Here is a 15,434-nt window from a genome sequence, read left to right as displayed (position 1 = left end):
CTGGTCCCATCGGGGTCCCCCTCTGCTCCGGTGCCTCTTCCCAGAACTCTCTTTCTTTGGAAGATTTTTCTGGGCCAGTTCTCTGATTTCCTTGGCACCCACCCCCACCCCTTTGTTTTCCATCTTTTATCATTTTGTTCGTCCTGCAAGATTTCTTTTTTTTTTTTTTAAAGATTTTATTTATTTATTTGAGACAGAGAGAATGAGAGACAGAGAGCATGAGAGGGAGGAGGGTCAGAGGGAGAAGCAGACTCCCTACCGAGCAGGGAGCCAGATGCGGGACTCGATCCAGGGACTCCAGGATCATGACCTGAGCCGAAGGCAGTCGCTTAACCAACTGAGCCACCCAGGCGCCCTCTTTTTTTTTTTTTTTAAGATTTTATTCCTTTGACAGAGAGAGACCAAGCTAGAGAAGGGACACGAGCAGGGGGAGTGGGAGAGGGAGAAGCAGGCTTCCTGTGGAGCAGGGTTGGGATCATGACCTGAGCCAAAGGCAGACCCCCTACGGCTGAGCCACCCAGGCGCCCCCTCCTGCAAGATTTCTACAACTTTATCTGTCATCTCCATCTCCCTCCCTTCTCATCCTCAAGGCCCCTCCCTGCGCTCTTCCCCACCCTCTTCTCCTTACCACCCTCTCAGCCCGGAACCCCTCTTCCTCCTGCCCCCCCTTCACTTCTTGCTCCCAGGCCTTTGCTTACTGTCTGGATCGCCCTGTGCTCTTCCGGGTCATTCCCTTCACTCAGCACCAAACGCCAACATGCAGAAAGCCACCTCCCAAACCACTCCAATCCTGATAGTAGAAATCAGCCTGTTCTTTTATTTGTTCAGAAGAATGACCCGCGACCTCTGTCTCAAATGCGGGGGAGGCAGGGCATGCAATCCGAGAACAGTGGCCCTGGGCCCGGGGCAACAGTTTGGAGGCAGAAGCGTGGGATCCGAGGGGGCCAGGGCTCAGGCACTGCGGTGAAGTGGGCGGGCCCAGCAGGTGCTGCGGGGGCTCCCGGGCCCACCTTGCACCTGAGGACACAGGCACACACGGAGGAGACGGTCCTTAAGCCGCTAGCTCAGGCCGGGACCTTGGGGCCTAGGGACGTCTGCAGGCGGCTAGGAGCCCGCCAGGTGCCGGTGGAAGTAGAGGCCGAAGAGGCTGGAGAGCAGTTGGCAGGCTGCGGTCCACCAGATGAGGAAGGTGAGGACCGCGCGGAGGAAGAGGGGCGTGAGCAGGCTGCCCAGCGCCCCAGCGATCCGGGCCGCCGTCTGCTGGGCCTCATCCTCCCCGGGGCCCCCCAGGCGATCCTGGGCTGAGGACCGGGCGGGGGACAGCATGGGGACCGGGCCCGGGCCCCAGGAGTAGCCGCCTGTGGGAAGCGGAGGGTGGAGGGAGGGATGGGTAGAGATGCAGGCGGGGTTTGACCTCTGGGACCCCCGCCTAGCCCTAGGCTCCACCTCCTACCCCCCCCCCCCCCCCCAACTCTATCTCCTGCCCCCACCCCAACTTCGGGCCCCGCCTCCTACTCTCCCTTCCTCCGGGCCCTCCAGGCTCCCTCCCCCCCAGTATTACCAAGTCCCGCCCTGGCGCCACCTCGCTCGCCTCCATCCCCACCCGGCGTCGCTCCCCGCCGCCCCGACCTCCCCGCACCAGGCCCCCGCCCCGTGCCGCTCCTCACCCAGCGTCTTGAGCAGCAGCGTGCAGCTGAGGGTGAGGATGAGCGGCGTCAGGTACTGGAGGCTCACCACTGTCACGTAGCAGTAGACTCGCACCACCTGGTAGGCCGGTAGCCGTGACTACGTGGTGGGTGGGGGGACCCTCCGCCCCATGTTCCCTCCCAACCTTCGGTGCCCATACCCGCCTCTGGATCTCACGGGCCTCTATGCGGCCGGCCTCCCGCCGCAGCTGCTCCACACGGGCCTTGGCCAGGCACAGGTAGGCCTGCAGGTGGGGCCTGGTCACGGCCAGCCTTAGCAGGCACAAGGCCACCAGCAGCCAGAGGCGCAGTGAGTCGAAGGCTGAGTCAGACAGCCTGTTGGGGAGGGGAGTGAGGGGGCTAGGGAGGCCGCCCCTGCTGCAGGATCTCCCCCAGGATCCAAGGCTCCTCCCTGAGCCTCAGAGACTGGGGTACACAGAAGGGCCCCCACTGCTCTCCCTCCCACCCACCCCCCATGCGCACAGGGAGAAGGGCACCTCCCCCAGGGGTGCCTGGTGCAGGAAGTCCCGTGCAATGGGTTTGGTCCAGAGCCACAGGATGATCAGAGGGGACAGGAAGCTGGTATGCAGAAGGAACCTAAGAACAAGGGCACAGAAGAGTGAGGCCCCGGGCACCCACCATCCCCCTAGCCTCTCCTTTAGATTCCCACCCCCCACACCACCACCCATCTGGCAGTCTGCATAACTGCAGCATGGGCCGGTCTTCCGACATGCTCAGTGCGTCCAGGTGTGTCTGAGCCAGCCGCAGGCCTGGAAAGGTGAGGAAGGCACCCAGCATGGATCCCACAAATGCCAACCCTATGCGGATGGCCAGCTTGACCAGAGGGAGCCTGGGGGAGAAGAGAAGGGTCAGGAGGCCCCAAAGCCCGTCAGCAAGCCCCCTACAAGTCCCAGACTGCCCTTGCCCCACCTCACTTCCCAGGACTCACGCCCAGTCCCAGCCCTGCGTCTTCAGAAGTGGCTCCAAGTTCTGGGTCATACTGGCCAGGCCTGGGGAAGACAAGGAGAGGGCAGTGTTTAATAGACCCCTGGAGCCTCAGTGTCTGCTCTGCCCCCCTACCAGATAGACTTTTGCTCCCCAGGTAGGAATACACCAGTGGGTGCCAGGCCCAGGGCCAGGCAAAAGGAAAACTTTTGTTGTGCTCTGATTATGTGTTTTTTTGTTTTGGTTATGGTTTTTTTGTTTTAAAGAATAGGAAAATGTACCAGGCAGACACCCTTGATTGGACTGGGAGAAAGGGGCGGGGGGCGGTGGACCACTGCGTCTGAGCTTCCTGGATTATACCAGGATTCCAGAGGGGCATGAAGGACTCCCATAGGTTAAAGTCAAAGTCCTGGAAAGAATCCTCAGTTCAGGCCTTCAGATTTTCCATAGAGTAAAAGCAAATAAAAATGAGCTCACAACCCAAATCACCAAACACACCAGGGAACAAATCACCATAAAGCAGGGGGGGGAAAAAAAAAAAAGACAAGTTTAGACCCTACTGACTACAGAAATTTTGCAGGTGTTATCATGTGTGAAGTTATTGAGGAAAATAAAAGGTGGATCACAGAACAGGCAACATGAGGCTACCTCAGATGACCAGATATATTTGCAAAGGAACCAATTAAGCTCTTCCAAAGGGAAAATACAATTATTGAAATGATAGGTTGTAAAATGGCATATTCAAAACAGCAAAGGAGGAATGAATGAATTGGATCTGAAGAAATCACTCAGATTCCAACTCAGAAAGATAAAATGTAGGAAATATGAAGGGAGATTAAGAGATAAGGAGGACAGAATAGAAAGTCCAGCATAAGTCAAATAAGAGCCCCAGAGAGAGAAGGGAAGAGAGAATGAAGGAGGAGAGGAGATTTGGAATAGAATAGTTGAAAAGACTGTGGAATGAATGACACACACAAAGTATATCAAACCAGAATAATACAAAGAAATCCATACCTAGACACTGTAGTGAAACTGGAACACCAAAAACAAAGAGATCGTAAAGCAGCCAGGGATTTAAGATAGATCATCTATAGAGGAAAGACAATTAGACTGGCAGCCAATGTCAACAGTAATCACAGAAAAAGAACAAAAAGAAGGTGAAAAGGTAAGATGGTAGAAACAATGCCAAATATGTCGGTGATAATAAATGTAAGTGGGTTAAACTTTGAAGTTAAATGACAGAGACTGTCAGACTTGAAAATATCTAGCTGTGTGGTGGTTGTTTTTTTAAAGATTTTATTTATTTATTTGACAGAGAGAAACACAGCGAGAGAGGGAACACAAGCAGGGGGAGCGGGAGAGGGAGAAGCAGGCTTCCCGCAGAGCAGGGAGCCCGATGCGGGGCTCGGTCCCAGGACCCCGAGCCGAAGGCAGATGCTCAATGACTGAGCCACCCAGGCGCCCCTAGCTGTATGTTTTTTAAAGGAGACATACCTCAACACAAGGTTCCTGTATGGTTGAGAGAAAAGGGATGTTAAAAAGATATGACAGATACTAATCAAAAGAAAGGTGGTATTGTATATTTGAGAGTTGCTAAAAGTAGATCTTAAAAGTTTTCATCAGAAGAAAAAAAGTTGTATATGTATGGTGGTGGATGTTAAGCAGATTTATTGTGGTGATTGTTTTGTAATACATACAAATATTGAATCATTATATTGTATACCTAAAACTAAAAATGTTATATGTCAATTATATCTCAACTTAAAAAAAAAAAAAGAAAGCTGAAAAGTCTATATTACGACCAGATAAACTAGAGTAAGACAGAAGTATTATTAGAATCAGAAGTGGTCAATATACCATGATAAAATGGTTGATTCACCAGGTATATATAGAAATTCTATACTTGTAATCACCTTGTCAATTAGCCACAAAACATACAAAGAAAACACTGACTAAGGCGCCTGGGTGGCTCAGTCAGTTAAGCATCCAACTCTTGATTTCAGCTCAGGTCATGATCTCAAGGTTGTGAGATCGAGCCCCGCACCGGGCTCAGCACTGGGCATGGAGCTTGCTTGGGATTCTCTCACTCCCTCTCTTTTTGCCCCTTCCCCTCTCTAAAAAAAAAAAGAAAGAAAGAAAAAGAAAGAAATCACAATGGAAACTTAAAAATATCCAGAACTGCCTGATAATGAAAATTACAAGTCAAAACTTAAGAAGTGGACAAAAGTGGGACTTAGTATATAGCCTTCATGCTAGAAATGCTAGAAAGAGAAATAGAAGAAGCTGAAAATTAGTGAGCTAAATAGCCAACTAAGAAATTGAAAACAAGGGGTGCCTGGGTGGCTCAGTCATTAAGCGTCTGCCTTCGGCTCAGGTCGTGATCCCAGGGTCCTGGGATTGAGCCCCGCATCAGGCTCCCTGCTCAGCGGGAAGCCTGCTTCTCCCTCTCCCACTCCCCCTGCTTGTGTTCCCTCTCTCACTGTGTCTCTCTCTGTCAAATAAATAAATAAAATCTTTAAAAAAAAAAAGTGGGGTGCCTGGGTGGCTCAGTCATTGAGCGTCTGCCTTTGGCTCAGGTCATGATCCCAGGGTCCTGGGATCGAGCCCCGCATCGGGCTCCCTGCTCCGTGGGAAGCCTGCTTCTCCCTCTCCCACTCCCCCTGCTTGTGTTCCCTCTCTTGCTATCTCTCTCTCTCTCTCTGTCAAATAAATAAAATCTTTAAAAAAAAAAAAAAGAAATTGGAAACAAGAAAAAGAAGCCTACCAGAATAGTGCTATAAAAGCCAGAGGTCCTAGCCACACAAAAAAGATTGGAAAAGATGAAACAAAAATCAAAAGAACCCACAATTCACTAAAAATACAATTGTACAACAAGGTTATCCCATGGAAAACACTCAGTTTGATCCCTACCTCATAAGACAGTAGTGAACGACCAGGAGCTTAAGGGCTTATGTGAAAGGCAAAATTGAAATATTGTGTTGGAAAATATAAAATGGCTTTCTGATTGTGGGGAATATCTTCAACACAGAAATCAACTAAAATAAGGAACTGCTATTCATCAAAAGAAACCAGAGGGGAGGGCTGCAACTGTATTCAGTGGCTGAGCCCAAAAAAGTGTGGTGTGTGCATGTGCAGAGAATAATGCAAACATGGCTAAATGAATCTAGGTCAAGGGCATATGGGAGTTCATTAGAGGATTCTTCCAACCATTCTGCAGGTTTGGAATTTTTCAAAATAAAACATTTGAGGACAATTTTTTTTAAGATTTTATTTTTAAGGGGCGCCTGGTTGGCTCAGTTGTTAAGCGTCTGCCTTTGGCTCAGGTCATGATCCCAGGGTCCTGGGATCGAGCCCCGCATCGGGCTCCCTGCTCAGCGGGAAGCCTGCTTCTCCCTCTCCCGCTCCCCCTGCTTGTGTTCCCTCTCTTGCTGTGTCTCTCTCTGTCAAATAAATAAATAAAACCTTAAAAAAAAAAAAAAGATTTTATTTTTAAGCAATCTCTACACTCAACATGGGGCTCGAACTCACAGCCCCGAGATCGAGAGTCACATGCTACACCGACTGAGCCAGACAGATGCCCCATAATTTTTTTTTAAAAGATTTTATTTATTTATTTGAGAGAGAGAGAGCACAAGAAGGGGGAGGGTCAGAGGGAGAAGCAGACTCCCCACTGAGCGGGGAGCCCGATGTGGGACTCGATCCCAGGACTCCAGGATCATGACCCGAGCCGAAGGCAGTCGCCTAACCAACTGAGCCACCCAGGCGCCCTCCCCACAATTTTTTTAAGAGGCAAAAAAAAAAAAAACCACAAAGAAAGTGAAAAGCCCTGCCACAAATTTGAAGATACACTGCCCCCCATTTTAACTTCTTTAAAATTGAGATACACATGACCATTGATGGCATGCAATAGTTTAAATAACAGTGCTTTTAATCTCTTTTCTGTGGTTCAGGAAATAATGGTGTGTCAGATTTGATAGGAGGAAGTATGTGCCACACACGTAACAAAGGATCAGTTCCCACAATATATAAAGAAACCCTACAAATCAACAAGAAAAAAAAATAGTAAAGATATACAGCCCAGAAAAGCTACATAACGTTGGATTTGGTGATGATGTCAGATCTAGCACCGAACGTATGAGCCACAAAAGAAAATATAGACAAACTGGACTCATGGAAATTTAAAAAAATTTGTACATCAAAAGATAATACTAATGGAGTAAAAAGGTAACCCACAGAATGGGAAAAAAATTTGCAAATCATATATCTGATAAGGGATGAATATCCCGAATATATACACAGAACTCCTAAAACTCATCACAAAAAAAAAAAAAAAAAACAGGTTCAAAAATAGGCAAAGGAAGCACCTGGCTGGCTTGGTTGGTGGGACATGTGACTCTTGATCTCGGGGTCATAAGTTTGAGCCCCGCATTGGGTGCAGAGATTACTTAAAAATAAAATCTTTGGGGGCACCTGGGTGGCTTAGTTGTTAGGCATCTGCCTTCAGCTCAGGTCATGACCCCAGGGTCCAGGGATCAAGCCCCGCATCGGGCTCCCTGCTCCGCGGGAAGCCTGCTTCTCCCTCTCCCACTCCCCCTGCTTGTGTTCCCTCTCTCGCTGTGTCTCTCTCTGTCAAATAAATAAATAAAATCTTTTAAAAAAATAAAATCTTTGTAAAAGAAAAAAAAATAGATAATTTCTCCAAAGAAGATATACAGATGACCAACAAGCATATGAAGATGTGCTCGGGCACCTGGGTGGCTCAGTCGTTAGGCGTCTGCCTTCGGTTCAGGTCATGATCCCAGGGTCCTGGGATTGAGCCCCGCATCAGGCTCCCTGCTTGGTAGGAGGCCTGCTTCTCCCTCTCCCACTCCCCCTGCTTGTGTTCCTGCTCTCACTATCTCTCTCTGTCAAATAAATAAATAAAATATATATTTTTTTTTAATTGAAAAGCAGGGAGAATTGGTGAAGATAAAGGTCAAGGATTTGCTCTTTATCCAAAGACCACTAGAATCTGGTATCAGAGAAGTGATGTGATCCAAATTATATTTTTAAAGATCATCCAAAGAATAAATAAACTCAAAAGAAAAATGGGAAACTAAGAAAAATATTTCCAACTACTATCACACACAAAGCCTAATGTCTCTAATATATAAAGAGCTCCTACAAATCAATAGAAGGGTCAACAACTCAGTAGAAAACTGGGCAAAAGAACAGACCTTTTCTGGAAGGCAGATAGAAATGAATTGTCCACATAGGAAAAGATGCTCAACCTCGCTTATATTTTCACCCATCAGGTTACCCAAGGAAAAAAAAAAAAAGTCTGAGGAAACACATTGGAGAGAATGTGGGGAAATAGGCACTTCATTAATCTTTTCCTAAATGGCAATTTACAACATTATCAAAATTACAAATGCACTTCCTCGCACAGGGCTGCATGTGCAGGGCTATTCCCATACGACACTGTTGTAACACAACGTGGTTTTGAACAACATTTAATAGTGAAAGACTTAGATGTCCAGAAGTAGGGGACTGGTTAAATAATCATGGAACTTCCATAAAATGAAATACTATGTGGGTATTACAAAACAAATAAACCAACCCGCACTGTATGTAGCATCAAGGGACAACCTCCAAATTAATGTTTTTAAGGGAAAAAGACAAGGTGGAGAGCCATAAACACTACCATTTTATGGGGAAAAAGGAAAGTGGTCTCCCAGTTTTCCTCTTGGAAGGAGAGCTAATCAGGGTGGGTGATTTTTACTCTATGTATAGTCTCTTGTACTTTATGAATGTTGTGCCATTTACCCATTTCCTTCACCAAGTTAAATTAGAATGGGTAAATATTAAATCATTATGGCTGCCGGGGACAGGGCAGATGGGGGGCACAGAAGTGCCCTGCGAAGAACTGCAGCTGCAGGCAGCTCTCAGAGGCAGCGAGACCAGATATCCTCTTGCCCCAAAGCCCCAGGAGATGCGCAGGGCAGCAAGCAGCCACAGAGACTGCTCAGGCCCAAGGAGTACCTCCCCCTTCACCCATTATGTGCTGGTGGAACGAGCCACTTAACCCCACTTCCACGAGGGAGTGATCCGCGTGGTGACCCCGTGCCCCAAACGCCGCACATACCTGGTTCCAGGCCCAGCTCGAGAGTCTCCTCCTGGACCACCTGCACCAGCATGGCCAGGAGCAGGAAGAGGAAGGCAAAGGTGAGGCAGACAGAGCGTTCGCCCCCCTCCTCTGCACTGAAGTACAACCGGGTCACCACCAGGAACATCTTGCTGGGCGCAGGGCTAAGGAAGCCCTGAGCAGCTGCAGTGCCCCACTCCCAGCCAGGGACTCCCCCAGCTCCAGAACCCAAACACCAGCGTTGGGGTTTGGAGTCTCGGGGAGCAGGGCGGTGACCAAGGAGAAGAGTGAGCCGCCGCACAAGCCCAGGACACAAGGTCCAGCACTGCTCACGCCTCTGTCAGCAGGCTTGCGGTGTGTGGGTGGCAGGAGCACCTGGGCCTCCGGCTCGGCCTCAGCACACTACCTGTGGCTCTTTCTTTCTTTTCTTTAATTCTTCCTTCCCTCCTTCCTTCCATTTATTTATTTTAGAGACAGCAAGTGGGGGGAGGAGCAGAGGAGGAGGGAGGGGAAGGGGGAAAGAATCTCAGGCAGACTCTATGCCAAGCTCAGAGCCCAAATCAGGGGGTTCCATCCCACGACACCGAGACCATGACCGCAGCTGAAGCCAAGAATTGGACACTCAACCAAATGAGCCACCCAGGCACCCCTACCTGTGGCCATTTCTCCCTGAAAGAGCCAGCAAGTCTGTCTCTTCAGGAGGTCTGGCCTCCCTGACCCACCTAGCCTGGCTGCATTCACAGCAGGTGAATTTCCGGCTCCTCTAAGAAGCTATCAGAGATACGAGGGCTGTATCTCGAATCTGTCCTCAAAGAGACCCATGGGGCTTTCCAGACCAGTGTGGGCTTCAAGATGGACTTTTCTTCACAAGCCCATCCCACAAGGGCATTTTCTCAGACTTGGGTTCTCAATGTCAGAGGTTTGCCTCTGTTCCCTGGGCAGCTTCATAAAAAAACATAGCAGAGGGGCACCTAGGTGGCTCAGTCAGTTAACCATCTGCCTTGGGCTCAGGTCATGATCCCAGGGTCCTGGGATCGAGCCCCACATCGGGCTCCCAGCTCCGCGAGAAGCCTGCTTTTCCCTCTCCCTCTGCCTGCCACTCTCCCTGCTTGTTCTCTCTCTCTGTGTCAAATAAATAAACAAACAAACAAACAAATAAAATCTCTTTTAAAAAATTAAAAATAATTTTTAAAAAACAAACAAAAAAACATAGCAGAGGGGGCATCTCTTTTCCTGCCCCTGCATCTGGGCTGGTGACTTGCTTTGACCAAGAGAATGGACAGGGATGGGGGTGGACCAACTTCCTGCAAAGCCTTAGGAGGCCCACAGCACCCCTTCTTCCTTGCTGGTATTTCTGCTACCAGGAGGAAGCTTGGCTTGGCCTGCTGGAAGGTGGGCCCTCTTAGAGCAGAGATAAGGCGGCTGGGCTGAGCCCACCCCAGGAGGAGAGCGAATGAAATAGTGACCATTTTACACCACCCAGTTTTGGGGAGTTTTGTGGGACAGCAGACAATAGCTGATATGCCAATTTGGGGACAGGGGATAAAGGAAAGCTCGAGTCCCGCTCCCACATGCCTCCCTACTCCCTGACCCGCTGGGCAGCCTGAGGAAGGATACACGGAGAAGGCGACGGTGAGCAGACACCAGACCACGGCGATGTTGGTCTCCTTGGCCGGGCCCAGCACATAGTAGTAGGCCTCTGTGAAGACATACACGCCACCCGAGTACACGGCGAAGTCCACGAACCACTGGTACTCCAGGAAGAAGCGCAAGACTGCGGGGAGCGGGCGGCTCAGTCTGCAGCCCAGCGCAGGACAGCCCCCTCGCCAATGCTGCCGGGTGTGGGCTGAGGGTGGGACGTCGGGGACCCAGCCGGGCTGTTACCGAGGGCATCAACCGCTGTGAGGGGGCAGGTCTCCAGCTGGAAAGGGGCATCTCGGGGCACAGACAAGGGCTTTTCTTCACTATAGCCATTGGCCCACCTGTTGGGGGGGGGAGGCGGTCAGGGGAGGGGGAATGCATCCTCTGTTCTCTCCTCCCCAGCCAGACATGGCGGCCCGCCCCACACCAGCCTGGAAGGTTCCACCGTGCCACCCTCAGAGCACAGGAGGAGCTGGTTTGGGAGTTACCTTCTCCCCAGCCTGGGTCTCCGCACACCAGGCTGCAGACGCCGCCGCTCACAGGGATGGCCCAGAGCAAACTTCCAATAAGCAATAAGCGTTAGCTGTCAGTCCAAGGCAACCAATGAATGACAGTGACATCTCAACCTGGGGTGTCCACCACTCTCCTAGGTGCCCAGAACTGCATGCGCCTGGAAGGGGAGCGGCTCCCCTAAGGCTGGGGGCTCACTCACCGCTCCTTCCTGCCTCTGGGCCTCGGCTTTCCCTCCAGAGCCCGAAGCTCTTCCTCAGTAGGGTGCTTGTATCGGAAGAGACTGAGGGCAAAGACGGGAAGTCAGGAAAGCTCCCGCGGCGTGGAGGGCTCAAGGCAGTGAATCCTCAAACCCAGGACTGGAGTCAGGGGGAGAGCTGGACCCGAAATGCATGGGGACAGGATGGGCAGGGGCCATGCAAGGCCAGGGGAAGGCCTGGGGGGTGGGCTGGGGGTTTGCGGGGGGGGAGTGCACTGAGAAGCTACGGGCAGAGGGCAGGGTGGCCCAGAGTCCCGGACACCCCTGAATCTGTTGGCTAGCTCTTCTGGCGGAGCAGGCGTGTGCATTGTTCTGAAGGGAAAGTTCACAGTTTCCACCAGGTCTCAGAAAGGGTCCGAGATCCGAACAGGGACAAAAAGCACTGCAGGGAACAGATCTACAGCAAGAGGAGTGTGGAAGGGGGGGTTAGATTGCTGGAAGCAGGAGTAGGGGAAAGCAGCTGCTCTTCCCAGTGTGGAAAGGCAGTCTCATGGGTGTGCGTACCCCTGTCAAAACTGATCCAACTGTGTGCTTCAAATATTTGCAGTTTATTGTATGTCAGTTATATCTGAATAGTTGTTTTTTCTTTAAAAAAACTAAACACTCTGGAGGGCACGCGGCGGGGTTTGGAGGAAGCAGAGGGGGCGGGGCCCGGTGGGGCTCCTCCCACCGCCCGGGGCGGGGCTGTGGCTCACCTGCCATTGCAGAGCAACCAGCGGGCGAAGGAGCAGTGTGGCGCCAGCCTGTGCATGAGGGTGGCGGTGAGTAGGGTCACCACCAGCTGCACTCCCAGGACCGCCTGCGGGGAGGGGACAGGAAGGGCAGTGCCTGCCAGAAGGTCACAAGCTCCGTGCCTCGGAACTCAGGCTATTTATAGAGAGGCTGGGGCCAGGTTAGGGAGGGAGGGCCTCCGGGGCTCCAGCGGCATCTTGAAGGAGGGGCCTGGGGTGGGCTCAGCCTCAACCCTGGGAGCCCCTGCTGTGTGTGGATTCCCGCACTCCCTACCACCACCACCTAGCTGGGGTATGTGGGGTGGCGGAGAGCACACGCTGGGGTTCACTTCTGGCCTTTGCTATGGATTTCAGGTATTCATCTCCCTGAGGCCTCAGTTTCCCCATCTGGAAATGGGGCGCTGCCTGTTTTGTTTCATGTGCTGTCAAGACCACCATCCGGACCTACAAGGAGCACAGCCAGTGAAAGAGGCTCCCCTCCCACGGTCCCACCCACACATCATAGTTCCCCCTGGCAGCTCAGTCTCGTCTTTCCCACCGGAAATTAGCCTGATGATCCCATCGCCCTCTCCTCCTCCCTCCCTGGGTAATCAACCTCCTTGGAAAGCCTATTTCTGGCCACTACCAGTTTCAGGACAAAGACTTACACATATGAGTGGGATAACTTTTTAAATTAGGAATTTCTCACTAAGTTCTACATAACAAACTTTTTACCAATTCATAACACGTTTTCATATATTAGTTTTAAAACGTTTTAGAAGAAATGCTTTTGGTAATCAGTCTGAAGCTGGGTTTTCCTGCTTCAATGCAGTAAATACCAATTTGGTATCAGTAATTATGTAATTATATAAAATTATGTGCTCAGGAGCGCTGTCGACTAGTATTATGATATTATAATTAACAACTAAAGTGAAATAAAGATTACTTTAATATTAAAATTAATTATTAAAATTATCCTTTAATCAGGCAAGAATATACTAACTTTAATAGGAAAAGCTCTAGTGTGATGGGTATCTGGCCAACACAGTAATTCAGAATGACTGCTGAGAAATGCATCATTAAGATAACAAACAGGATATTTTCTCTATGCCTGTAACTTGTAAACCAGAAACATTTTCTCAGTAATGAGGTCGGCGCACTATCTTTCTGGTCTTTAAATCTCACTAATCTCCTGTTCTCACTGCTCGCCCTCCCTAACCCCCAAGTGCAGACTGGCTATTGGTCACTAAAGACCGTGGGCACGGTCTTGGTCAGGGAACACCTTCCAAGCCCAGTGAGGCGGGTGTCCGAGGGCCCAGGCCTCCTCCTAGGATCCTCTTCAGCCCCTTCCCACACCCCAGAGCCTCCCATTGGCGCCTCTCCAGACATCAGATCCTGGGGCTCCCCTGCTGACTTTCCTCTTCCCTCCATGGCCTCCACCCTGTGACTCAATCTCCTGCTAGGTTTTTAAACACCGACGGCCCAGCATGACCCCAGCACAGCAGCACCTCTAGCCTGGACCTCTATGCTTTGCACGCCATCATCTCAGGAGTCCCCAGTACCCGCCTGTCACTCCCACGGACACAGCATTCGGCCCTTTCCAGCGAGTCATGAGGTCAGTCAATATCCAACTCCTTTTCGCAGTCTGCAACGCCTGGAGGGCCCAGCTCAAGACACCCTGCCTCACTGCCCGGCTCTCTAGGTAGCCCTCCCTGCGTCAAACTACTGGGTCTCAGAGGCCCTTCTAGATCCTTGGGCTCTCCATTGCAGACCCCTATCACCCTCTGACACCTCCCAGGGAGGGGACTGTTGTTCAAACTTCGGTCCCAGCACCTAGGAGAGGAAGGACAGAAGGAAGGAAGGAGAGAGGGAGGGAAGAATGAGCAAAGAGGAAGGGGAGGAGAAGGGAAGGAGGGAAGAAAGAAAAGCATCCCTCCACCTGAGGCTCTTGAGGTCGGTCCAAGGATGTTTTTCAAGCCTCACCCCCCAGCAGCCCCTGGTCTTGAGGTCCTGGCTCTGCAGATTTCCAAAGATATCTGGAGCCTCCCATCAGACCACGTCCCTTTCCTGCTCAAAGTCTTTCCCTGGACCTACAATCCGAGAATAGGAGAATCCTGCTACCTGCTAACAGCAATGAGACTTTCCTCCATCCTGTTCTCAAGAACCCTTCCTCTCATCTCCCATTGCTTCCGGCACCCAGGCCTGGAACCACGTCCACTTTTCATGTTCAGGTGCACTTCCAACGCCCGTCCTTGGGGAATCCTCCAGGCAGGGTCGGGTCGTCCTCCAGGGCCCCTCCCTCTGCCCAGTCCGAACATTTAGGGGTTGGGACTTCCCGTTCTCGCCCTGCAGTGGCCAGGCTAAGTCTGAAGAATAAACTCAATAGGTTGGACCCAGAGCCGCGTGAGACCTGAAGGTTCCAACTGTGCTGTCTCCAATTCTGGGACCCTCGCCCTCCCCGAGGCCATCCACATCCCCTTGGCCTGGCTCCTCCTCTCAGGGCTCTCCCTGGCCCTTCCACACACCTCAATACACGCAGCGACCCCATGCTTCCACAGGACCCACGTCGCCAGCGTGGGCTCCAGAGGGACCCCCAACCTCTCCAGCGAGGATCCGTACGTTCCCAGTCCCCTCCGCGGGGCTGCGACCCCTCGGCAGGACCCCAGGCCCCTAGAGGGCCCCCAGGGATTTTCCAGAATTCCCGAATGCTCAGGGGCATCCAGTCCCCTAGACAGAACCCCCAACCCCCACGTAGGTCCCACAGGGAGACTGAACCCAGAGAGGGACACACGGCCTTCAGCGCGACCCAGAGTCCCTCAGAGCTCTCAATCCCCACAAAGGGATCCCAATCCCCTCGGTGTCTCCCTGGACCCCCTCAGCGGAACCTCCTGCCCTTCAGGCAAGGACCCCCCATGTGGCTGGCTGCCGGCTCACCATGTCGCCGGCGGGAGCGCGGTCGACCAACCTGAGGCTCCGGGCACCTCGCAGGAATACAACCAATCAGAGCCCGATTCTGTTCTGACAAACAGCCCCTAAGACCAATCGTCAGGCTTGCAGCTGGAACAAACCACGAGGGACGCGAGGTCGCTCGCGTTGCATGCCGGAAGTTGTAGTTCGAAGACGCTCGGCAAGCTCAGACGTCGGTTGAGTCAGGACTCTCTGGTACCCTGTGTGGCTGTCCTCTCTGAGATTCAGTCTCCTAGCATCCGCACCTATTGCGCAGGTCTGAGGCAAATACATTCATTTATCCACGCACTGCCTCCCGCTGGAGAGTTCTGAGTGTGGAACTCCCCTGATCAAGAACATTCGGTGGCTCCCACTGACTAGACTCCCAAGTGCTCAGACTGAATTCTTACACCTCTACCTGACTTCAATCGGCCGCCAGCACTATCGTACACACTGTAATACAGCTTGCCACTGGCCGTGCTATCTCATACCTCCAGGCCCCTGTAAATGCTATCTTTCATCTTGGAATACCTCCTTTCTCAATCTTTTTCATTTAGCAAAGCCTTATTCATCTCTATCAGCCAGGACTCTGAACACACACACACACACACATA

At 51.6% G+C, this 15,434-nt stretch overlaps 1 protein-coding gene across 1 annotated transcript; it reads right to left on the bottom strand.

Annotated features, from left to right (window-relative positions):
- Nucleotides 1-577: 577 nt before the first annotated feature.
- Nucleotides 578-14,824, bottom strand: TMEM161A (transmembrane protein 161A). The gene is made up of 12 exons (XM_021683090.1): nt 14,809-14,824; nt 11,860-11,963; nt 11,108-11,188; nt 10,639-10,736; nt 10,372-10,528; nt 8,755-8,906; nt 2,635-2,695; nt 2,392-2,535; nt 2,169-2,282; nt 1,847-2,021; nt 1,668-1,764; nt 578-1,358 (listed from the first exon to the last, which is right to left on the bottom strand). The coding sequence occupies exons 1-12, from the start codon at nt 14,809-14,811 to the stop codon at nt 1,105-1,107; spliced, it is 1,440 nt and encodes a 479-aa protein (XP_021538765.1). The 5' UTR covers nt 14,812-14,824; the 3' UTR covers nt 578-1,104.
- Nucleotides 14,825-15,434: the final 610 nt, after the last annotated feature.

The sequence above is a fragment of the Neomonachus schauinslandi genome, chromosome 1, assembly GCF_002201575.2.
Source record: "Neomonachus schauinslandi chromosome 1, ASM220157v2, whole genome shotgun sequence".
In the NCBI taxonomy this organism is placed as follows: Eukaryota; Metazoa; Chordata; class Mammalia; order Carnivora; family Phocidae; genus Neomonachus; species Neomonachus schauinslandi.
This window is presented reverse-complemented; position numbering and strand designations above follow the sequence as displayed.

What these genes read in the sequence shown, in the direction of transcription:
- TMEM161A (XM_021683090.1), bottom strand. An exon ending in CACAGCGGTTGATGCCCTCG is followed by an intron (nt 10,529 to 10,638) that starts GTAACAGCCCGG and finishes CGCTCCCCGCAG; the next exon opens with TCTTGCGCTTCTTCCTGGAG. An exon ending in CGAGCTGGGCCTGGAACCAG is followed by an intron (nt 2,696 to 8,754) that starts GTATGTGCGGCG and finishes TGTCTTCCCCAG; the next exon opens with GCCTGGCCAGTATGACCCAG.